Here is a 26,027-nt window from a genome sequence, read left to right as displayed (position 1 = left end):
TAAGAACTCGTCGTGTAACCATGGCTGCTTAAACAAATAGGTCTTAGAGCTTTTATGTGATTATCGTTATATTGAAGTCAGATTTAATAATAACTATCTTCATAAAGATCTGAAAAGACTTAACTATATATCAGACAGTTAAAATAAAAACTAAAGTGAAGTAAACACACTTCAGTTGATATGTTGAAATAAACTATGTAGTCAACCTATAATTGACGTACTTTAAAATGAGTGTATATTATATATACTGTAATTTAGGACAAAAGATAAGCATGATGCTTACCATAAATGACATGTGTAGCTTGTAATGAGCGTCGATATCACAGTCCAAAAATCCTTTCGTGAGTAGAATACCCTCAGGCTGTAGCTTGAATCTGTCATCCTACGAAAAGGAATTTAATGGTATTGAATATAACTATTGGTTGATAAATTAGAAGATACAGCAAGTGGATGAATTAATTCAGCTTCACGATTCCACACAATGGTTTCATTTTGAGCAACTTATGGGTGACTTATAAAAGGTACAAAGGTACTTGGATTGCATTTTAAATTATGCAGATGATATTTATACGGATATCTTTACTTGTATGACTTGTCATTTTTTAACAAGATTGGAACTAATTTGGGAGAATTGCATGGTGAAGTAAGATTTAACCTACAAATTTTATCTCATCTGCGTTTCTTTTTATATTACACACTTGTTTTATGAGTAATTTGCGATATTGCAACATTCAGCTATATGGCACCTAACACTTTTGAGAAATTTGCAAAATATGAAAATTCAATTATCCCACATTAGTTCCAATCGTGTTCTTTGGAAAATTTCTAAGCATTTCTGTAGCTTTACATTAAATATGTATATATTCATTATTAATGTGTTTGCTTTGTTGGTGTAACTGATTCTTCCCATACTTCTATTGTCACAACGATACTACACAACAATTTAGCCAGGACTTCATCAAGAAAATCACATACATACGTCACAACGTTAAGTCCAGCACGTCAACCAGTAACAGAGGCACTTAAAAATCTAGAGTAACTCCAATTTATCGCAATTCAAGTTCGCCCAAACAGGGGATATCAGGAAAATCAGAATCAATTAGCTATCAAAATCATATTGCTTCGACCAAATTCGAGTTTCACTACTTAAGAAATGTCTCGACCCCCTTCTTTCATTCATCACAAAAAACTATCATCCTATCTCTTCACACTAGCACAGTTCCACAGCTATTCAAGTCAGCAGTCGTCACTCCACTCCTCATGAAATCGTGACTGGACTTCAACATTCTCAAAAATTATCGACCTAATTCCAATCTGATATTTCTTTTTAAAGTACTTGAGAAGATCATCGCCGTTGAAATCACCGACTATCTCAAAGGAAACTAGGCCTGTTACAACGAGCTCAAAATACTGCAGCAAGAATAATCACACGTACCAGGAAATTTGCGCCGATCACCCCAGTTCCCACCCATCTCCATTGGTTACCAGTTCGTTTCAGGATTGACTAAAGAAATTGCTGTTAACTTCCAATGTTATTGACAACAAAGCTCATGTGTACATCAGTGATCTACTCAAGCCCCATATTCAAACTCGTACACTCCCTTCATACACCAAGAAACTTTTAAAACCTGCAACCTACAAAACCATCACCTATGGTTCCGTGCATTTCCGTACGCTGCACCTAAACCATGGAACGCACTACCAATCGAAATCAGAGAATCCCAATTCTTGGAAAATTTCAAACGAAAACTGAAAATGCGTTTCATTCTGTGTGGTGTAACCATTGATCGCCACAGAGCAAAACGCTTTTTTGGATTTTGGTACTTAAAAAAAACTTTGTTGATTGATTGGTTGATTGATTGAACTACTAAAAATAAGTTAAGGAGCTCGTTCTGTCACATACTCATTGTTGTTTTGAAGCAGACCGAAATTTTACCTGGTTTTAGTGATCCTACTAGTTCGACTGGTTCCTTTTTGGCTCCGACGAAAAATTATCGAAACGCTTTTACTCTAACAATCTTGCAGCAATTACTGTTGATCCATAATTCCATAACGTCAAGTCTAAGTTGCCCCGAATCCATTTTGACTGGTTATAATGCACGGCTAGTATTGTTCGTTTTCTATTCATTTCTTTCCGCCTTGGATAAAATTTTTGTGATCATCCCCCCAATCGAACTGATTCCTCTGAGATAAAGCAGTTTACTCAATTCCAGACTTATATTGGATTAACAAGGACGTTGACCCATTTTTACACATTTACCTTGTTTCCTGACAGCATCTGGAACGAAGTTACGTTGCTTCCCAGAGAGTCTTTGAAATTAAACACTATCTTTCCAGGATTTGAGCTCTATATGATAGAGGAAAATAGTTATGTAATCCATCACTCATTAATTTGTGTATCATGTCAACATTAATGTGATCAAGCCAACGTGTTAAGAGGCGTAATTTAAGTCAACAGGTTAAATGCGATGACAAAAATAAAAGACCGACTGCTTTATAATTGAAAGTTTTGATGGAAGTCGACGTGTAAATTTCTATTAAGATTAGGGAGAAACCGCATGGAAGAAAAAAAATAAACGTTCCGGGCCGTCTGCGCCAAATACAAGTAGGGAAATGTCAGAGGGTATCATTAAGCTTAACAATCCATCTGTGACAAGTTACTTTTAACCCTTCTGAAGTAGCGAATACTTGAGAGGTCATACAATAAAAGTCCCCTTATGCCCTTTGAGCTTTGTTGTTATAACGATTACGAATTTAGAAATGAAATTGAACATGACTCACTTTACAATTATTTCAAAGGCAAAGTATCGAGCGATACGGCTCAAAAGTCAAGATACAGTTTTAGGGTGACCAATTACGTCTAGGTGATGTGATGTTCTAAACAGACTGCGAAAAATCTTCAGTAATAACTTTATCAATTGTCTGATCTCCTTTCAAATTCCAAGGTATGTAATTTGATTGCCGCCAGTCAGAAAAAACCAAAGACCAAAAAACTTCCTAATTTTTCTACTTTCCGAGACTGGTCTCATTTTTCTTTCTCAAGGCCTATGTACTATATGAAAAGGAGTGTGTCACATAATTGTAGCCTTATTTTGGTTTTTAATATTTGTTTTGACAATCAAACATAATGAAATTTTTTTCGTTTTATCAAGCATGGGAAACATCATCTTCCGAAATAAGCTTTCCGACTTCAGTGATGAATTGTCATAAAACGAAAATTCAGCAAAAAAATGAATAAATGTTGTTTTCAGTCCACAGAGCTTCTCTTTATAAACGACCAATTCACACCTTTTTCTTCTTCATTTGACCAAATCGACTGCGATTATAACGGGGGATTGAGATCGTGTCGCCGCTCCATATATTTTAAACCTGTACATTTGGATACATTACGAAATGACTGAAAGTGAGTCACCTTACTGTCACTTCTGTTCTTTGCCAATAGTAGGATCAATGATAAGTGCTTCACTACACCTGTTTTCTGTAAAAGCCACAGCTAGGAGGACAAGAGGTATTTTGGCTCACGGCCTATGTGTTATTGTTGGCCTCAAACGGGTTGGAAGCAATGTGTCATGGATGTAAAGCGTAGGCTACATGCTATAAATCAATATGCATGGCAGTTCAGGCATTTATATCAGTGTGAAAGGCTTTGCTACAAACGCAATCCATTGACATTATAAAACTTCCATTTTGTTCTGTTGGTCATAAATTTGAATGAGTTAACTTCTGCTTTATAGAATAAGATCGCGTTTTCGTCTCGACTGAGCAATAGGTTGTATGTAAAGAGAGCACATCCTTTAAAGTATTACGTCGCAGTTTTCACTTTCAATTTGAATGACGCAGTCTACATTAACAATGATAATGTATATTGAACCGTTTATTCGTTTTTGTGACAGTTTTAAAAGCTTGCAACTCACCAACATGAAACCGTCATATATTTTTAACTCATCGCATTTATGATGATCAACAAGGAGCGACTACGCTGAGAGTCTTACAATAGCTAATGTAAATTGTTAACTCTGGATAAAGAAAAGTTTAGCCTGACTACACAAAAGTATCTATTCACACTGTAATATTGAATAAAGAGTTGCCGAACGTGTGGTGATACGTTCTAACCTTCCTGAGCACAGATCACCGACTTTTAAATTTACATCGCTTCCATAAGTGGTAAAGAGCCCCCAAATTATGTAGGCGTTACTTACTTCGGGTATACGGATCGTAAAGTTCAGGTTATTCTCGCCTTCAACGTGCTTTGAAGAGGCTTTTGTTGCGAAAAAAAGAGAGAGAAAGATTAAGGCAGGGTAGGTAACGTACAAATAGCATGCATTAATGTCATATAGCGTTGATTTATCTTCATACGAACGAAACTTCCCTATAATCTGCTTTAAATTGCCCTAGATAGTTTCTTGCGATTTTTTAAGGTCAGTCAATCGGGTATATTTTGCCACGTCAAAATATATGATAATCCGAACCTCTGCGCCACAACATGCTAACCAAGTGAACTACAAGTATATTACAGCCAGCAGCTTTACACACACTTACCTACACAAAATAATGTCATAAGACAGAAAAAACAAAGGACGCGCGTCTCCACGTAACGTATTCCTTGTCCGACAGTCTTCATGATTGATCCTTCATGAAAGTATGTGTTTCAACAGACTGCTTCCGAATTTTAAATTTGAAGCAACAGAGCGTACTATTAAAACGGTTGAAAATCACATCATGAAAATAAGATGCGTGCGTATCATGTGACTCAGGTGAGAACAGAAATAGGGAATTCCAGTACAGCTAAACAAACACAGTGTTTGCTTCGGTGACCCGACCGGCCCTAGACTTTTTCAAGTGGCGTCTCTAATTGTACCTAGAGTTGTGGGTTTCGGTCAACAAAGAGAAAAATATTTTTCAAGTGGCGTCTCTAATTTTACCTAGAGTTGTGGGTTTCGGTCAACAAAGAGAAAAATATTTTTCAAGTGGCGTCTCTAATTTTACCTAGAGTTGTGGGTTTCGGTCAACAAAGAGAAAAATATTTAAAAATGCTTCCAACCGTTGAAGCCTAATTTTCGGAGCAATGTTACCGAAAACACACATATTCTTTTTATTTAATACAATATTTGTCTTCTATTCATTCTATTCTATTCATTTATGTAAAACTGGGCCAATAAGACGACCGTGTTTAATTTATATTGTTTAATACTTTTTAGAGCGTCACTTTTTGCAGTCAAATATAAAAGAAAGTTTACATTTGTAAAAAAATACACCTATACCAAAAATAAATCAGGCCAGAAAATACAGAACACAGAAAAGCTTTAATCAAAACAATTATAAGAATTCTAACACACACTTACAACGTCTGATTGCCTATTTCTAACGAGGCCTTGTATTTGAAGACAATGAGCTAATCTGTTGAGAACATGACCAAATACGAAAGTCAGAGGACCCCAAAAGACTTTACGCAAAGTTCAAGAGTGGTCAAATGATTTTCTATAGGGAGGCCGATGTCGATGACACGCTCTCAATGACAATGTATGAAAGTGGAACTCCTACCGGTGCTAACGTAGTTTTGCTTAGCATACTAATTACTTTACATTCACTGATTATATCTCTGCATAAAATGGGGATTTTTTCAAAGTACAAACTTCGTATCGTAATGAAAATATTCAAATGCCAAAAGTTATGGCAGCAAACTCCGCCTTGTGCCTTTGTGGCAGTACCAGGCAAATTTATTTCGCTCTTTTTGGCAAGATGCTATCGTATAGTCATAGTTAAATTCACATGCACGAAAGGACAAGCTACAATGAAAAGTGCAAAGTTTAAAGATCGACTTTCTCCACAGGTTACGCAAGTCAGAACTGTAAAACAGTACATCATTAACCATTCTTACAATTGTATTTTCACTGTAAGATATTCTTTTCATCAGACTATACTTTTATTTTCGTAAAAGAGCATCAAAACTATCAATCCTATTAGAAACAAACATATAACTTGCACTACTGCGTCTATCATAGCCCAGAAAAATACGAGCTGCATTACTGTAACTAACTTTCACTTTCTTCAAGACACCAGCAGTATAATCATTAATAAATCGACTGTGACCGAATTGTAGACAAGAGCAATTTATAGTCTGTTGTGCCGCCAGTCTCTGTTAGAGACTTGCCTTAGTTTCTACCAAAGGTTCTCGGATGGCAGGACGAGCAACCAACAAGTTCTATAGATTAGTGCATTCAATTTAGTACAGATGCAAATGTACATAGTAATCGTGCGCGTTTTAATAAGTTTTAGCACATTCCTTAGTTGCTTGTTTACGATGGATGAATCCCGAATGTGTTCATACAAAATATTAGACTATTGTTGAAATCAACATTTCGAATCTGAAATTTGCGAACATTTATGATATGCGATGTTAATATCTATCGAAAGTTATACCGCATGGATGCCAAATGCAGGCCTGGTTTACATCTAGTTAACGACATCTCAACGCAAAGTGTCACGGCAAACATGGCAAAACTATCATATAACTTGAGGCCTACATAGAATCGTAGTTCTTGTGCTTTTCCTTTGTCCTAGATTGCGTCGTTCACATTTAACGTCCACAGAGTATTCAACCAAAAGGTTTCAGACGACATCTTTAATATGAAGCATGAACACAGTCTTTCATATGTTGACAGGAATTTAGATAATTTCCGATTAATGCTTGTGCTCGACATTTCAAGACTAAAGTCTTCTTTGTCAAACGCGTGTATATTGGTTTCTGTGCATAACGAGGGACGTCTCTTTTAGCACATGGTCGATTGTCAAACAAGACTTAAATGTTCCAGCCACACGCTGTTGTCATACAGGTAATTCAAATGATTCGTTATTGAGTCCATTGTTGTGTCTTTCTTTAAAGTCTTCAGTGAAGAATCTCTAAAAATGATGAAAACATTGAATTTGTAATGATGAACATGTAAGAAAGAAAGAAAAATACACACTCAGAAAAACAGCATGTGCCACTCATCAAAAATGATATATTTCGCATTCATGTAAATTTGAGATTGTTAAAAGTTTTCTAACTGACAGTCTACGAAAACACTCGAGGAGCACAAAATAAAGTGAAGTTCATAGAACTTACTTCAGATTTGTTCGCTTGAGTTCTTAACATATAATCGAAGTCGGCCATCAACTGGTCCGGTGTTGGGCGATTGTATCGGTCTTCATGCCAACAGTGCTGCATAATCCGGTAGCTACAAAGAATGAAACATAGCGGTGTACGGTGACAAACATTCCTGCATTTCTGTATCCCTGTATCTTGGCATAGTATACAGCTGAAATAGTATAAGTATATCATATTACATACAGAATACAAAGTCGTCATAGACACGGAGTTGAAGGTGGCGATCGGCTTCTGGTATACACGGTGAGTACGTTCTGTTCACGTTTTAAATGAATACGATGTGCCAACGTTTGAAATTAAGGGGTAAGTGCAGTGGTACTTCAAGGAAAATAAAATATTATGACCTTAACGATACATGTGAAAATTACTTACGCAGTAGCTGTACATCCTTCTGGTTTCACTGGTCTTCTGCCACTTTGTAGATAGTCAAGTAAATTTTCAACTGGTACACCCATCATGGGAGAACCACCTGGTCAAAAGACGAGTATCGAACAGAAGGTATTAAATAAGATAGAACTACAGGTATCCATATGTTATAAACACAATTGTAACGAAGTGAGAGAATAGGATATCTTTATTGTTCGAATTTATCAAAAATACTAGGTGGCGTATAGCTGAAAGTTGAAACATTACAGATCACCAACAAAGACAAGTGCATCGCAAAAAGGGATAAGTGGTTAAGCTTAAATCTGCTGATCATATCAACATTACCACAGTTTCCTTTTTTCCAAATTAGTTTCAATTATGTTCGAAGTGGAAACCTTCTCTCTGTCTCTAACTTCAATACAAAATATGTGATGTTCCGCACTTTTTCGTATTTAGGCTAATAAGAGTTTGTTCGAGTTACATAGAAGGATATACAGTTATATTACTCATTACTGTCAGAAGAATCAACAAAGTAACATTACAATATGATCAATTTATCAGTGAAAATAACAAGTCATTGATATGGACCAGTTAGTTGTATATATTTACCCCATTTTCTGTGTGTTTTCAAAAATAGAGTGATGGCTGAGTGATCTGACAGGGCACAAAGAAGAATACCATATTTCCTCTACACTATCAATAAAGGAGTCGCTGATCAAGAAAAGGTCAACCCTGCTTTAAATGATGGCAGGATTGAGACGCTTCTAGGCGCGCGTAAAGACGAACTTGTGGATTAAGAACCCGCCGCACGTCAACCAAATCTAGCAATCAAACATTTTTAAAATAAGGCTTTTTGACAGTCGCCACTCGCGGGGGTTCTCTGCCATACGATCTTTATCGATGTCAAATGCCAGGTTATGGTCACCACCCCAAATGAAGCAGAGGTCTGGGACTGATGTGCCCTCTTTTACCTTGATTTTCAGAACTTACCAAGAGAACCTATTTCCCAAAGTAGTATTCCGTACGACCATCTGTGACAAGAACAAACATACAAAATTACTGTATTGCAAAATGTCAATGAATATTGTTTATAAAACACAGGCTAATATCAGTATTAAGAGAAAATGAGGTTCATGTCGTTGTTTCATTTAAGGAAGTAAACCTAACATACAGTCGTTACAAACTAATTTTCTTGTTGTCATATTCGAGGTGATAAAATATTATACGAGTAAAACGAAAAACATTCGGAAAGGTTCTATTGATAATAGATAGAAGAAACATTATCAGTGTTACAAACGTTGAAGTAATCGTATTATTTTTTTTTAAATTATGAAAAATAAGGGTATCTTAAAAATTCCACATATTCTACATTAGCGTTTTTACCTGTTTTACTAATTTTGATGAATTTATATGTAATATTTCTGATGAATTTTTACCAAATCGACATCACATTTCATTTGCTGCAGTTTTTATTCAAAATTGTGGCAAAAATCAGAAAAAACTGACTGTGGTATATTTTATCTAGTCAACAAAAATTTGTTCTGAAGCTTAAAGGGTTAACTTACCTATCGCCTTCAAGTGTAAATGTTCCATCAACGAGGAACTCTGGCGGCATCCATCGTAATGGAAATCGGATTTGATGATTTGCCTGCGAACAGAAATATCAGAAATATCACAAACGCTGAAGTGAGTATACGCAGTAAAACGTGGCACGTGTGACCTCATGATAACCCTCTTTCCACCAGAACGCTCCTGTAAGCTTGCATATCCACAGAAGATAGAAATCGGTAGACAGGAAGGGCTCAGATTAAATAAACGGTTTTAGCAGACAAGAGGATAGAACTACCTCCTAATATTTTCCTTGTTTGAAAATGACTAAAAGAACGTAAATGGTGTCTTTTAAGAAAATCAAAATAATTAATAACATACCCATGAAAGTGAATGATAATCACTCTCAGGTCTTTCGTAAACGTCTCGTCCAAGTCCAAAATCTCCGATCTTGGCAGTAAAATCGTTAGTCAGAAACACATTGCGAGCAGCGATGTCTTTGTGCATGACACGTTTCATGGACATGAATGACAGAGCATTAGCGACATCTCTTGCAACTTTGATCAATCGTGTTTCAGTCCCGGAGTTTAGTAATCTCAGCGATATGAGGTAGTTTTTCAGATCTCCGTTGGATGCATATTCTGTCAGTATGTATTTTGGATCTTAATGGACGAAGAAGAACTTAAATAAGTTAACATTAATTAGGTTTCCACTGTGGATAACAACGCTTTCTTTCGAACAAAACTTTTTATTACTGTGAAAAGAAATTAATTAATACGATTCACGATAAGATTACAGATATTCAGATGAATTGAGAAACACCTTATTTCCAAAAACCTGGCATTGGTATACAATTTAGGTAATGGTCTTATCTTTTGCTTTGTCTAATCGTAGTTTAATCGTATGAAGCTGATTTTCTTAACCCATTTGTCCCTATAGGATGAAGTTAATTGTCATACCTCCAATTATGCGAATGCCAAGAAATGAGATAATATTAGGATGGCATGCTAATTCCAGCAGACACCGGACTTCGTTGATGAAATTTTTCCGGCTTATTGCATCTGAACGAGCTGAATTGAAAAGCGAAAATCATAGTTAAGTAGACAATTTCAAGCGAACCATCGTCTCGTGTCTAAACCAGTACAAATGATATGGGTGCTGATATGACGCAAGGAATGGAAAATATTAGGTAATAATCGATTTATCATATACATGTACTCATGCTCAGAATTTTATGAGTGATAGGAGAAAAATTGAATTTTCACGCCTTACTTTCATTCAATCTTGCTCATTAACAAGGAAATATCTGTTTAGTGGAGGTTAGATAAAAATTACAAAAACTTTAATAGAATAACCACGTGATATAACCACAAGATTCAACGCATTATTGCCGTATTTAGCTACCTTAAATATCCTTGTTCCTCAAAACCCTTCTAATTTTTATGTCGGCGACATCACATCGTAGACAGACAGCGGCAGTCATTTTGTTTGTATATCTTGCTTGCTATCACACTGAAAATGTAGTTTGGAAACACTCCAAACCTGATGACGCCTATTGTGCATATGGGAACACACACGGAAAATATTACTGTTGATATTGCAGGGAAAACGCCACCCGGATGGAGCGATATAGGGGCATTGGTATATGATAACGTTTATGAGCACACGCTAATCCTGACTTTCATATTATAGGGCCGAGAGGGCGCAAGGCGAATAGCAGCCTTTATCAAAGTGGACAGCTTGTGTGTTTACAGGTATTTGACCCACTTTCGCAGAGAGTTTTAGCTGCGACTATTTGTTCCTTTCCGTGGAGGACCAATCGAGCTTTGTAGACTCGTCCGTACTCTCCCAGACCAATCGGCTCTTCATCAAGTATCTTCAAAGCTTTCTTCTCAACATTCCAAGCCAATGCTGCTTTTGGTAAATGTTCCTAGATAGAAACGATACATATAATTTTAATTGAATTAGTAGCATAGTAACGAAAAGATAGTAAGCATAGAGACACATTTTTCGAAATCATTTGTACCAGATTTATTTATTTTTGTTTGCCCACTTCCGGCTAATCTATGTGATAAAAATGCGAAGTTGAAAATTGAACAATTTTGTCTGCATGACGTAGGGACCCGTCCGTGTAAGATCGTATAAGGGTCTGGAAAGCAAAACCTGAACTCGAGAAGTGAAGAAATCATACACGTGTTAATATAAAGTACTTACGTTAATTAAGATACAGTTGTACTTAACCAATATTTTTTACCAAAGATGACATGAAAACCCCGCCAAACTATATCTTTTCAACAAGCAACAAGTTTAGAATGGTATCAATAGTTTACTCGAAGAATGAAGATGGTACATACTTGGGGTAGAAAATCTAAACTTTGGAATTGATAAAGAAAACGAAACCAAACGGTATTTTAATCATGGGTTGAAAACTAATTGAAATAGAAATTATCTTCGCAAAAGAGTCAATTTTAGCATAATAATGAAATAAAGTGAGTCTTGCCTGTAGATAATCTTCAAACTCTCGGTCGTTTCCATCTACGGGTACGTAAGACCATTGCGTTTTCACAATATACATGATCAGGAGAAGAATAATGACAACTGCACCCACTACTATCATTACCCACACATAGAGAGGTAAAAACATAGTTCCAGCTGTAGGTGATAAGTTTGCAAAATAAAGTGTGTATTTTGCGGTATCACACGATTTTGTTATTCATTTAGTTCAGACTTCTTGCTCAATGTGGTGAATTATTTAGCTAATTTGCCATCACATTACAATAGGATAGTACGGTTATTATTGTTAGTATAGGTACATAATTGCCATGTGATACTGGACTTTTGTAGACGAACAATTACCCAGATAAAGACGTTACCGTTACTCTAGAGAACGTTTTGTTATATCTGAGGTACACATATCGAGTGAAATTTATCTCTAAGAAACAGTTTGAGGGTCGAATATTTATTTTAAGAATTTACAAGTATTTCATTTTGACTTCAGTTTTCCAGGTCATGCTTGCCTTAAGAGTTACTGAGGTTCTAAACAGTTCAAAACTCTTGACCAGATAATATTTCTGCTTGTCTTTTCTAAATTATAAAACGTTTGAATTGATACATATTTATTGACATGTTCTGTGTGCTCGTTTCGTGCATGCTTCTTGGCTGAGCGAATGTGACATTGTCACCAAATTTGCCTGGATATTTTATTCGTAGTTCAGTCCTCGGGAAAACATAACAAAATAGCCTGTTGTAAAATTGAATTGAACATTATTCGATAGGTATAAGGCGTAAATTATCCAGACCTTAAAACAGCTTACCATTCTCTATTTGTCTTGTAACAAATACGGAAAAATTGCAAGAGGCTGTGTTATTGGATTGATCCGAAACCCACATGATGATGTCGTGCTTTCCAATGCCAAAACTTTGTCCTGATTCTCGATTTGATCCCCAGGCAACTGGCTGACCAGAGTTGTCAATAATTGTTGGGTTGATCCAACTGACTACGGCGGAATCGCCATCAACGTCTGCCAACACAGTTAGGTCTCCAGGACAGCCAGTGATATTTGGTGCCTGGACGTCTGCTGGACAAAATGTGAGGATCAGGTCATGCTTGTCCACATTTCAAATTGCATACAATCTTGATAGACCATTCTATCTTGACATGGTATATGTCTCAAAAAAGAAATAAATAGATAAACTAAATGCTGAATAAACAATAGAACTGATCTTCAGTGTGCGTAACAGATAAGTCTGAATGTTTAAAATTGACAATCTCACCCAAGTCACACGATTGTCCGGTCCATCCGTCCAGACAAACGCAACCCGTGGATCGATCACATCTCACTGCCTGTTTGCAATTGCATGTGTCGTTGCAGAAATCGCCAAAGAAGTTTTCCGCACAACCTATGTGGTAGAGTACACCGCTAATTTGTTATTTCTTATTAATTATTGTGTAGAGTGTAACTTACCAAGGTGGATAAAGGTTTTACTAAGAAACTCTGTGACATTAGTGACCGTCTTTTAAATATACAGAAATTGTCTGTAAAGTTTGTTAAATTTCTCTTAAATTTCATTCTGTTGGCTGAAAACTTTTCTTTACCTGGTCCACATATCATTTGAAATAAAAACAGTATTAAGTCCAAACAAACATTCATTTGTCAAAACTAGCGTGATCACATATTGTTCACACTGACTGTGTTTTACAGGTTTATTAGTTTGAGGTGTAGCCTACTTTAGTAAAACGAATTATAAAATGCACATGTTTTCAGAGTAATATCAATATTTTGAAAGGTTACTGCCCCTTTTAGGACTTCAATATCAAAACAAACAACGAACATAGAGTACTACGACAATAACAAAGGAATCTGCGTAACGCTGTTGATGTTCACGTTAACGATCAGGCAGGGATATGGGTAACAATAATGTAGAGTGATTACCTGAATAGGTAACGGTAGCTTCAGCGACGTATTCTGTTCCATCGAGATCGGTAACTGAACACCGGTAAGTACCGACTCGGCCCTCGTAGAAATGAGCAATTATCAGTCGACTGAAGTAAGCAAATACGAAGTCTATTACAAATAATAAGCACATAGTACTTGAAGAAGTTCGAAAAGTTGAAAATTTAAAATTTACTTCAGTTGCTCGAGAAATACAAAACCATTTTTACTTTCAAGCGTATATAAGAGATAAATATAGAGTCAGAATGAAAAAATCTGAATTTGTTTTGTCAAAGTGTTATGCAGGTAATGAAATTCTTTACTCTTCTATAAAAACGAAAGACTTTGTACCAGTAGACTATTCAAATGATCAAAGGTAACTGATGTTTGGATTTTATTATTCATTCAACGTACATCAACAATGCTTTTTACATCTGTAAATATGAGCAAAAAAAAAAAATAGAAAAAAATATTGTACCTGTAAATCAAGCACTTATTTCTAAACTTGTATTGTTTTTATATGCTCAAAGCGTACTCACGCGGTCCTGTTGATGTGCAGCGTGCTCAGAAGGTTATATTTTATTGGTCGATTGTCACGTTTCAAAACAACGCAGTGAGTCTTTTTGTATAATTGATTTAAAACGGTAAGATTCAGCAATCCATTTGGATATCAGCTTCTGAGACGCTACACATCAGCCAAAGTCATGTGTTGAGGCTTCGTTTACCGGTAGAAATGAACATTCACCGTCTTCAGACAAGATTTTGTTTAAATACGAACTTTCCAAAGAGATGGTTTTCATAGCGTTTTATTAGCGTTAATGACAACATTCACAATTGAGACACTTGTTTATTTGATAATGTGAAAATCACGACGCTATATTTAAACCTCAAGTAGGATCTCGAATTTAGTTCTACAATATATACGATTTAAACTATCTGTGGAAAGTGTCTACACGGAATGAGATAAGACAAAATTGCCCACCTTTTTGCGTTTTCGAAAAGCTTATGATTTACAAATTGTCATTGTTCATAATTGATCACTAATCTGATAATATATACTTTGCATAAGTATATAAATGTATAACATTAACTAAATGCAACCACTTGGGCTACATACATTGCTAATATATATTAAACGATATCTAGTTTCATTTAATTACAAATATGAAGGTGTCATTGCCTATTCCCATTTTTTAATTTTCGAAAAATGAATTGAGAATTGGAAAAGAAAATTCTGGATTGATTTTACAACACTTTCTCAGACAAAATTGACTCATGCTGACGCCATGTTGAAGCAAGAAGTCTTTCTTTTAAATGTTTTGAAAAGGTTAGATGCCTATTCCTTATATTTGATATACTTAAAATTGAACGTGTTCCGCCAACGATTGTTGATACATGGTTCCAAATGTTTTTCATCACATTTCCATGGAAACCGAAAAAAATAGAATGAAAAATAAAAAAAAATGGCGTTTGTTCCATTTTCCGTCATTAACGTTAATTCAGAATAAACCGATGAAAGCATTTTGACACTGATGTGTTGACACTGAGAAAGTGAGTAGTTAGATTGACGGGTAGGTAGGGTAAGGTATATGGCGTCTAATCCTTGCCAAAATTGCTACTTTCTATTTTACTGTTGTGAATTCAATTTTACAACTCAATGTTCTATTCTGAATTCAATTTTACAACTCAACATTCTATTCTGAATTCAATTTTACAGCTCAACATTCTATTCTGAATTCAATTTTACAACTCAATATTCTGTATAGAATAGTAGTACACAAAGTCAAAAGAAACGTTGAGTTGTAAAGTTAAATTCAGAATTGAATGTTGCGTTGTAAATCTCAATTCAGAACAGGATGTGAAGTTGCAAAATTGAAGTCAGAATTGGATGTTGACTCTTAAATTGAATTCAGAATAGAATATTGAGGTGTCAAATTGAATTTAGAATAGAGTGCTGAGTTGTAAAATTGAATTCAGAATAGAATGTTGAGCCATCAAATTGTTTACAGAACAGTAAAATAGAAAGTAGAAACTTTGGTATGGATTGAACACCACATAAGGTATTGCTATATCTCTACAAGAAAGTCAGCACTAGGTACATAAGGTTAGAGTTGATTAAATGTAAGAACGCAAAAAACGATTTTAAACACGTCTTTTACTCAAATATTGACCAAATGCTGCTTCAAAGATTGATAACCTTAAATCTGTGTTAAGATGTTGAATTTGCGTGCTTGTTGTATAGAATAGATTTTCACTTGAAGATTGCGCTGACGTTAAGCTTGGAATTTAAAATTCTAGGTTTCCACAAAGTTGATAATTTAGAAAGAGCCGAAAAAACAAATCTTCACGTTATATTCTATACTGTAATAAACATAGCCGAAATTGTGCTATCGAGGTTAAAACTCCCCGCTTTGCTCTCAAGAACTGAATAATTTTTGGTTGGCGTGGCTTGCTTACTTTTTGCTCATTTACATAATTAATGATTTTAGAAAAACCGTAAATACATTGATATTTGCTTTACAAATGTTTATCACCCGTGAAAGCCTTTAAGGGGTGAAATGAAAGATAATTGCTAATTTGCATATTTAATGAAATTCCCTAATAGGGGAAATATATCTGAAGTGACTTGATCAAAATTGACGAAAGTTGGTCATTCAACAATGTTACTTCAGTAAATTCCTAATTTGCATATTTAATGATCTTTCCAAATTAAGGATATATATCTTGATTGACTTAATCAAAGTTGACGAAACTTGCTATGTACATTGACGATACTTCGATACAATACGGATAGTTTTCAATCGGATTCGAACCCACAACATACGGCATCAGTCGCCTAGCTGAGAGGCCACAGACAGAACCACTCGGCTAAATCTCCACTCCCAACATTATTTTTTAAGTCATTAAGCGCTTAATTTCAGTCAATTTCTAATTTTCATATCTGATAAACTTTTCTAATTGTGATATATACCAACATTGACTTGATCAAAGTTGGCAAAACATATTATGTACACTAATTATACCAGGTTAAAACAATATTGAAAGTCTTTACGCATTTTTATGTCAGCTTATGTATCATTTGCATATCTAATGGGCTTTCACAGTTTGGTATATATAGCTTGAAGAACTTGAAAAAAGGCAATTATACTCGATGATACAATGACAGCAGTCAAAGAAATCTAGTATTTTTTACGCAATATATGACCTTTGCAATTAATCTTTGGCGTTTACTGTTTATGATGTTAATCATAACACTTTCAATGACGTTGCAAACATGTAGCAAAAGTTTAAATTTACACACAACCGCAATATATAATGAAACACTTGAGCATTTGCAGTTTATCTGATTATAATCAACTAACCATACTAAAAAGTATGATGTTCTGAGGTTTCACCAATATTTGACTGATATTTATTAAAAGCCAAAATGGATCTCTTCTGTGAGGCACTAGAGTCTCATATGAAAAATACTGACCTGCTATGCAGTTCATAAAAGACCTGCTCTATTGAATCCAATGGTATTGTACCAGATGAACCATTGAAAAATGTCCATATTGTACTGTTTGAAGAGTTTACTTTAAAGTTGTAGTGACAGGAAAGGAAGAACATTTGTCCGTAGATGGGCACATTGCTCATAGGAACTATCCATATCTCTTTTGAAGCTGCAATGAAAGAAATGCGCCTGAAAAGTTACAATAATTTTTAATACATTTTGTATATTGCTCGTGAAAATAGGCCTACTTAATATTTTTTCATGTTGAAATAACACGACTACCACCACTAAGGACCCTATGTACTGTGATGCATGTTTGGAAGCAACTAATGAACTTTTAACTGCTGTAAACATAACTTAACATTTTATCTCCCTGTGAAGGACCAGTCGATTTCGATTATAGCATTTTACAGTATTTTACATAACATCAGAGTTTGAATACTGAGTTTATTTTTTTCTATTGAATTCGAACTCTGAGGCAATGAATCATACTCACCGAGCAAAAAGTCGGTTATCAAGAGGAGCTTTGCTGCATGCTACAAAAGGGGTTCACTAACTGAAAAGTCTTTGCAGTTTCTTTTACTTGTTTTTAATGTTTGAGCTGGCTCCTGAAGCAATCCGCACAGTGAAGTAAAAAAGAGACAGTATTAACAGTTTCATAAATATCAAATTTGTTTACCTATATCACAAGCTGGTCCTGTCCATCCTTTGGGGCATTTACAAGCACCATTGAATCCATGACAAGTAGCACCATTTCTACATATGCACATTTTATCACACATAAAACCGTATCTACCTTCTGGGCAGCCTAAAGGAAAAAATGTCCGAAAATTGCAGAAAGCAATACATGAAACGTGAAAGATGTCTATTTCAAGAACATCTCGATAATATATCTATTCTGCACATGAGGCAGCCTGCCACCAGACTGAAAGATCCAGTCGTGTGCGGGCGCTCCGGCTCACTGCGACCTACGACCCTTCAGCAGGTCACAGGGCGCCGGAGCGCCCGCACATGACTGAATCTTTCAGTCTAGCCTGCCACTTGCCCAACTGAAGCCCGCGTAATACTGGGAATCAACTCTCCTCTGGTACCTATCTTTGACGCATTGGCATACATGGGATCTGATGATTTATCTTGGCGTTTCATCATGTTTATAATGCTCTTATCATAGATAATCCTCTGTAGTACAATTTTGTACCTTGATGCTTATTTTATTTTTAAAAAAGGTGATATACCATGAAAATGATCTGGATTCTCGAGAAGAACCGATTTAACAAAATCTCTGTTCAGTTTGTTACCTTCAATGCATAAGATCTTGAACAAACGCTTGCCTGCAGTGATAATGCGCATGCAACTCTAATTCTTCGTTGCTGGAAAATCTAAATATTTGACTAATGCAAACTTAATTCAAGAACTCCATGATAGAGTTACAGTCCAACACTTTCGCGAACGGGCACATATAATGAGCAAAGGTAAATTAAACTAAGACTTACGTTCTTAACAAGCTCATAGGGCTCAAGGAAGCACAGGAGAAATAAATGAAATTGATTTGTACGAGGACAAAAACCCTTAACATTCTGATTTCGTACTGTATCTTGATAAACTTTTTCAAGCTGAATGATAGTTTTCAAGTACACATCGCTTTCACAGAGTTCACCGCCTCGGACTCAGATGCTATGCACAACGTGTGTTAAACATGGCTCGGTGACCTTTAATAGTTGTTACCGACAAGAAAAATTATAGAACATCATTATAATATATGTTCTTGGTTCCGTAAGTTACCAAGTGCCTGTGTTAAAAGCACAGTATTGCGCTTTACTGAAGCCTGACACCAGTCTTGACGCCACTCCTAATACAAGCAATAGTGTCAATGGCAGAGTGCTGACATGGTCGATACCAGAGCCCACCATCATCGTGGTCCAGTGACATGGAGAACTAAGAATTCGTTGCGATAATAAATTTCAAGATACTGAGTAATCAGAAGCGTTATAAAAATAAAGAGCGATTATGTAGGAAAGGTGACAATAATAAAGTGTGATAAATACAGATATAGCACTGTCGTCGTGAAATTTAGCTCACCGTTTATTACAACTTCTGCTTTCACTGCGTTCATGACGAATTCAGCGGCGGATTCAGCAGCAGATATAAGCATCACAATAGGTTCGCTGGTAGAAATCTGCTCAATTGATATTTCGACAATACAATCAGATCGTATCGAAAAATCGTTGGAAAAATTCCTAGGAAACGTGTTCTGAAGGAAAGAGAGCATACGTGAGTGATACAGTTCATCGTATTTTAATCCGACAGTTATGCTGGCTGGAATAAAGTTCATCTCTTACTACCGCTTTCAGTTCTCAAAGGTATACGTTTATTAGCTCACGTGTTCACACACGTGAGCTAAAATCGTAGTGATGTCTCTCGGTCTGTCTGTCTGTCTGTCTGTCTGTCTGTCTACGGTCTGTCTGTCTGTATGTCTGTCTGTCTGTCTGTCTGTTTACATGATAACTCAAGAACGCCTTAACGGAATCAAATCAGATGTAAGTACTGTATACCTATCGCAATAGCTGATTAGATTCTTGTTGGTGTTGCTTGCATGTTAATGAAATTATTGAATATCATTTTTTCATATAACGGTTTTCGATGGAGACAGTATTGACAGTGTTGACATATATCAAGAAATACTGCACAAAATTTCATGAAAGTGTTCACTGATGACAATCTCAGAACATGATGATGATACTGTGAGTGTCATGTTAATTATCTGCTCATTTGCATATTAAATGAACTTTTGTAATACTAATATAATTCCAAAATTCCTTTATCGAACTCGTGATACCTGCTACAAATATTTATCTGATACATATCTAATTGCACTGAGAAGAATTGAACAGTGTCAAGTTATCAAACAGCTTATTTGCATAGTTAATGAAGTTTTGTTATTAGTAGTAGAACATCGAAAGTAAATCAAATTTGATGAAATCTGCTGCAGATACAGATCTGACAGATATCTGACTGTGTTGTGAAGCGTTTAGTAGTTTGAAGTTAATTGTGGATTCATGTGCATATGTACCTACTAAAAATATTTAGGTTATAAATATGTAGTTGTTGCGTGAAGCACTGAACAGTGTCAAGTTAACTAAGGATATTTAATGAACTTTGTAATAAGTGATCTAACTCTGAAATTATATGATGAAATGTGCTAAGATCTGATGTAATTGTCCTTTGAAGCATTTGATAATGTCAAGTTAATAAATAGCTCAGTTGCACATCAAATAAAGTTTGAAATTAGTGATTTAACTCCGAAAATAATGTGCTAAAGTTGATGAAACCTGCTACAGATTATCTGATATTGATCTGACGATATCTGATTGTTCTGTAAAGCAATTAGCAGTGTCGGGGTTCGACCACCAATTATCTCATTTCAACCATCAGATTCAATTTTGGGTGGTCCATCTTGTTCACCAAGTTTTCGGCGGTCACACTAGTACACTGAAAAGTTGTAAATGTTACACGCCTTGCTAGAAGTATCCAGACAAGCAATAAAGAGATAGATACTTTGACAATTATGTAGTATACATCTTGTCTGTTCAATCACAGTCCCTCCACTGTAGTTGAATGGTAGTCCTTCAACAACAACCCCACTCCATTCTTCTCTACTGAGTGTTCGTTTGGATAGGCAATGTCTCTCTTTGTTGTACTGTTTACTGCTATGATTATGATGAGTTCGTTGATCAGTTTGTAATTCTGTCGAAAACTTTAAATCTGTAACACAAGTCCTTTGCATATAACCAGTCAGTCAGTCAGTCAGTCAGTCAGTCAGTTGTTAGTTAGTTATGCAGAGGTCAATAATAGGTTAAGTTGATTTGTTGTGAAAATTAGAAATATTTCGAGTAGATTTACCGGGCATCCAACTTAAACCACCTAAACAACTGTTACAGCGTAGCGGCATGGTTCCAGAACAAAACGTCGGCCCACTATCACAGGCAATGGCAATATATACTGGAACATGTAAGCATTTCAACCTCACATCTGGTTTTACTCTATTTGTGTTGTTAGTCTCCCAAACATATAGTTTGACTATGGCCTTATTACTCTTCATTTGTTTTGTTTATAAGGTTAACGCACATACGCACTACACACACACACTCTCTCTCTCTCTCTCTCTCTCTCTCTCTCTCTCTCTCTCTCTCTCTCTCTCTCTCTCTCTCTCTCTCTCTCTCATAGTTTGAATTTCTGAATGCGATGGAACCAACATTCGGTTACGCAAGATATCCATCGTCTGCTTTTTAATCTAGACAAATACCAACTACAGTCCACTCATTGCCTTTTTGCGACAAGTAGTGGATTTTTTGTCGTTTGGCATATTGTGAATTCCCCTTATAGCGATGTTATCTTTTCCTAAACTTAGATTCAAAATATCAGGACACCAACATACTGATTAAGAAGATGTCAGTTCTGGTGAGCAATGTAACCTACCCTGCCCTGATAGAACGTGATTTTCGGCTGAGGAATTGGTGGTCCCTCCAGTTGACTAAATGTTATTATAAAATCACATAGGAATCTGAATGGGTCGATTAAATCTACGAAGACGTCAGCACCACCTGTATAATTAAAAGAATGAGTTCAAATGAACATTTGCAGTGTAACAGTACACCAGTAGCTTCGATCACCATTTGGGGTTGCAGATGTGGCACGATCGAATGATAAACGTTTTTAGACTTATTAACAGCAAGACAGTGGTTATAAAAGGCTTACACCGAAATGTGCTTTCCCATCTACCACCTCGGTCACCTCATCCACTACTTCCGTCTGTTGCTGTACCACTATCACTACAGTCCTGACGTAACGATATAGCAACAAAGAACTAATAAATCTGGTTGTTGTCGTTGTTGTTAAAGCTTTCATCCGATTTAACTTAACAAAACTAGGTTGTTGTAGTTATTGTTGCAATCTTATTGGTGTCCTTGCAAACATATGCAAAGGGAAACAAATGATTATCAAACAAATTCAACAAAATTCAATATCTGTATCTTTGAAATAAAGACATATGATGAGTTCAGGGCCGACTGCCACACTCTTTCTGTAAACTTAAGAAAGGAGGGTAATCATCGTCCCTGCCTTTATTACCCAAGGTCATTACGTCCCAGTTATACACAAATTTACAGCTTAAGGGACTGGACACAAATTACAGGGGGGGGGGGTGGGCCGGTTTTTTTTGGGAGTTGGTCGCCATTTTTCGCGCAAGCATTTTTGAAGGGTCATAAAATTTTGTGCAAGCCTATGGGGGAGGGTCACCTTTTTTATGCATCAAAGCTGAAGTTGCATGTGCACGTATTAAAGAATATGGAATACTGAAAAAAGAAAAATACCTCCTGGCACTTTCAGTTTCTGTCATTTCCATTTTTGGCGCGCCCTTCGGGCGCAAGTTTATGGATATAAAAAACAATGTAATGATGATCCAAGCAGCGACATTGATTTAAGTTGTCATGATTTCTACTTATAACTCCTCTATTGTACATATAAACTGTCCCCTATAATGACGCTTTCAATAACAATTTGGGAGATCACTTATTTGATATCATTCTCCCATTGACAATACATTAGGTATAGGTCGGTGTCAAATGTTCATGAAGCTGTATATACATTTTTCATTTTTGAGGACATTGACAGAATACAAACTATTCAGAATAGTGCAAAATGTCATCAATAACAACTGGAAGCTTCAGGTCAAACAACTTTTGAATAACAATTTTGGATCAGATAACCTATGAGTTATTTGTAGTTTTCTCAAGCCTACAATGTATAGAGAATCAACATTCGGTGAAATTCCAAAATCAAATTTCTTGCACAACCATTGACTTGAAACCACTCTAGTCTAATCATGAACATTAATGCTAATAATTAGGTGTACATAAATGCACAAATTTACCTAGCTTTACAGTAAAAAATTGGCCGACTAGCGGGAAATACAGTATTCGTTAAATAAAGAGCAAAGTTAAAACAAATACAGTAAAATACTAACCGACCAGCGGGAGATAAAACACTTGCAAAGCAGAGACTAAAAATTTTTAGTCTCTGCTTTGCAAGTGTTTTATCTCCTGCTGGTCGGTTAGTATTTTACTGTATTTGATTTAACTTTGCTCTTTATTTTAACGAATACTGTATTTCCCGCTAGTCGGCCAATTTTTTACTGTATTCCTTCACACTTGCTGCAGTTTTATCTCTCTTTTGAGGTCATTTGTAATTTTTACCTAGCTTTATATTGGAAAAAAATATTCATAGTTTCATCATAGGCTGCCATGCATAGTGAATGGACATTTCAGTGAAATTCTAAAATCAAATTTCTTGCACAACCATAGACTTGAAACCACTGTAGTCTAGTCATGAACATTAATACTAATAATTAGGCTTACATAAATGCACAAATTTACCTAGCTTTGTATTGGAAAAAAATATTCATAGTTTCATCATAGGCTGCCATGCATAGTGAATGGACATTTCAGTGAAATTCCAAAATCAAATTTCTTGCACAACCATTGACTTGAAACCACTCTAGTCTAATCACGAACATTAATACTAATAATTAGGTGTACATAAATGCACAGATTTACCTAGTTTTGTATTGGAAATAAAATATTCATAGTTTCATCATAGGCTGCCATGCATAGTGAATCGACATTATCGATGAAATCTAAAAATTACATTTTTGTACATGCAAGCACTTTTTACCTGCCACTTCAAACAAAGTACATTTACATAAATTATCACACATATATGATTTGATAGTTTTTGGAAAAGCGTTACACCGGCCGCATTTTACCTTCTTTTTGGGAGGGGACTTCAAAAGTATAGTAAGTCAGAAGAAGGTCTTGAACACATTGCGGGTTTGTTGGGGGGGGGGTATTGAGTAACAGGGGAGGGTAACTTATTTTCATGCACGGATAAGGGGGAGGGTCACTAATTTTTGTGCATGTACTTTTGAAGGGTCACTATTTTTGATGCAGCGGTGTTTCGAAAAACACCGGCCCAACCCCCCCTGTAATTTATGTCCAGTCCCTAATTATCAAATAGCAACATACTTTCTTCTCATATTAATACATTTGTTTGCATTCTGCATACCTAGATGATATAATGAACTTACTCATTTTAGCTTTTTAATGAGAATGATAACAGTACATCATTCGGTTCACGTCTTAACAAAACACAGGATATTTTACAGCTGTCACAATTGGTAATGACAAGATACAGTGCGGGAGCTATCTTATCAGCCCGTATCAAATATTTAATTTTTCGTCTTGTTTCACACCACAATACAATTATGGATGCATTGAACCTTTACGAAAATGAATCAATATACTAGTCATCTGGAGGATCTCCTAACTACTGTCCTTTATTGCGAACACTGGATGGCAGATAGTGCATGAATGACAATCAGAGGATTGTGCCCTGGAGATCAGTATTTATATTTAAATTTTACGATGAAAGCTTACTGTAATCAACAGCGCCAATGAATTTTGCCTTCTAATAAAAGCAAATGAGCATGTGCGATTCGATAATATCATTACTGAAAGAAGACAAATGGCATAGATATTGATTACATGGTTTAATTACCTTATTACACTCACTGAATTCTGTTGCCGTTTAACTGACGATGACAATTGTGGATTATAGTACGGCCTAAGTCCTTTCAACACATCTGTGTTTCACAAGTAATGTACTTTGCTGAGATATAAAGGGTTATCCTTAACATGAAGGCAGTAGGAACAAGAGAGGGACAAGCATTCAACGTTCGGGTATCTGGTTTCCAGAATTATTGCCAGAAATATATTCTTAGGTATCAGAGTGTTCTACAGTGCCTTTACTGGTGTATTTTGGCTTCTGGTACCATGGCTACCCATGCATCTAATATGACCTAGCCACTGCTGTTTTAAGCAATATTGCATATTCAAGGCATTAATATCGAGGAGTTCAAATGAAAGGACTTACATCTACCATTGTCCAAGTCTGCATCCAAAAGCAGATCTGGAAGTTGAAAATCGAATGCAGGAATTCTCGCTTCGCCAATAAATATATCGAAAAAAACTTGATAGTCATTCTGCAAATAGAAACGTGAAAGTCAAGATACTATCGTTGCGCCATCCTATCTCCTTTAAAAATACAGGTTATAGACAAAAGGTTTCATCAAACAAAGTTTAGAGTTTTGATACCTTTGTCAGTTTTATCAATTTTTGACTTACATCCTGTTGGCTAATTGGCAATTATACTTATTACTACAAATGTGAGTGAGGAGACTGACATACCTGCATGCACAGCTTTTGAATTTTTTGCTTTGGATAGCATTTATTTCAGTGCATTCCGGAAAGCTTCGGGACATAGTGATATACGAATTATCGTGTAAATGTCCTCTTTTTGTTATTGGAATACACGTTTTATCGCAAAAATTTATTGTGATCATTGTCGTCTGTTTGAGTAATACACATAATAGATAATTACTCACTTCAGCCGTTGGAAGGCCTTCATAAACAGTAGTTTCACACGTTGAGTTGTAAAATGGTGGCCAGTCGGGCTCGTCCTGAAGAACCACTGTCAACGTTGCCATATTCTCCTGTGAACGTTCCTTTTGGGAAAAAAGACAAATTTAAGAACTCTTTGTGTAACCATGGCTGATTAAACAAATATGTCTTAGAGATTTTATGTGATTTCGTTATATTGCAGTCCGTTGAAAGTCAGTAGATTTTTGATCGGATTCGAACTCATAACGTATGGACTAACGAAGACATCGCAGTCAAAACTGCTCAGCCAAATCCCCCCATAAAAACAAGTGGTTCAATAACCGAGATAAGTTGTTACAATGTTTCTAACTTCGACTCCTTTACACACTAGAGTTCATGAAGCACCAGCACTCACATATTGGCTATCGCAAATCGCACACAAACTTTATCGGAATAATGAAAACATCGCGTTACTGGGCGAAAGATAGCCTCGGGGACAATCTGTCCACCAGCAGAGCTATCAACCTAGGGTAGAAAATTCAGAACGT

At 35.9% G+C, this 26,027-nt stretch overlaps 2 protein-coding genes and 1 long non-coding RNA gene across 3 annotated transcripts; all 3 read right to left on the bottom strand.

The window, feature by feature from the left end:
• Positions 1-300: 300 nt before the first annotated feature.
• On the bottom strand, positions 301-4,236 carry LOC139152432 (uncharacterized). The gene is made up of 3 exons (XR_011556631.1): positions 4,200-4,236; positions 2,261-2,347; positions 301-382 (listed from the first exon to the last, which is right to left on the bottom strand). It is a non-coding gene; the product is annotated as an uncharacterized lncRNA (long non-coding RNA).
• A 2,025-nt stretch (positions 4,237-6,261) lies between these two features.
• Positions 6,262-9,643, bottom strand: LOC139152524 (fibroblast growth factor receptor 3-like). Its single transcript, XM_070725712.1, has 6 exons — positions 9,443-9,643; positions 9,079-9,161; positions 8,504-8,544; positions 7,520-7,616; positions 7,106-7,217; positions 6,262-6,900 (listed from the first exon to the last, which is right to left on the bottom strand). Exons 1-6 carry the CDS (start codon positions 9,584-9,586, stop codon positions 6,826-6,828), a joined length of 552 nt encoding a protein of 183 aa, XP_070581813.1. The 5' UTR covers positions 9,587-9,643; the 3' UTR covers positions 6,262-6,825.
• Positions 9,644-9,994: 351 nt separating this feature from the next.
• On the bottom strand, positions 9,995-25,586 carry LOC139114900 (uncharacterized). Its single transcript, XM_070676830.1, has 12 exons — positions 25,485-25,586; positions 24,974-25,082; positions 21,464-21,588; positions 19,067-19,238; positions 17,667-17,795; positions 16,970-17,156; positions 13,495-13,604; positions 12,836-12,961; positions 12,376-12,636; positions 11,562-11,713; positions 10,829-10,991; positions 9,995-10,131 (listed from the first exon to the last, which is right to left on the bottom strand). Exons 1-12 carry the CDS (start codon positions 25,584-25,586, stop codon positions 9,995-9,997), a joined length of 1,773 nt encoding a protein of 590 aa, XP_070532931.1.
• Between the last annotated feature and the right edge of the window lie 441 nt (positions 25,587-26,027).

This window comes from Ptychodera flava, chromosome 16 (genome assembly GCF_041260155.1).
Source record: "Ptychodera flava strain L36383 chromosome 16, AS_Pfla_20210202, whole genome shotgun sequence".
NCBI classification, from domain to species: Eukaryota; Metazoa; Hemichordata; class Enteropneusta; family Ptychoderidae; genus Ptychodera; species Ptychodera flava.
Note: the sequence above shows the minus strand (reverse complement) of the source record. Positions and strands in the feature narration are given on the sequence as shown.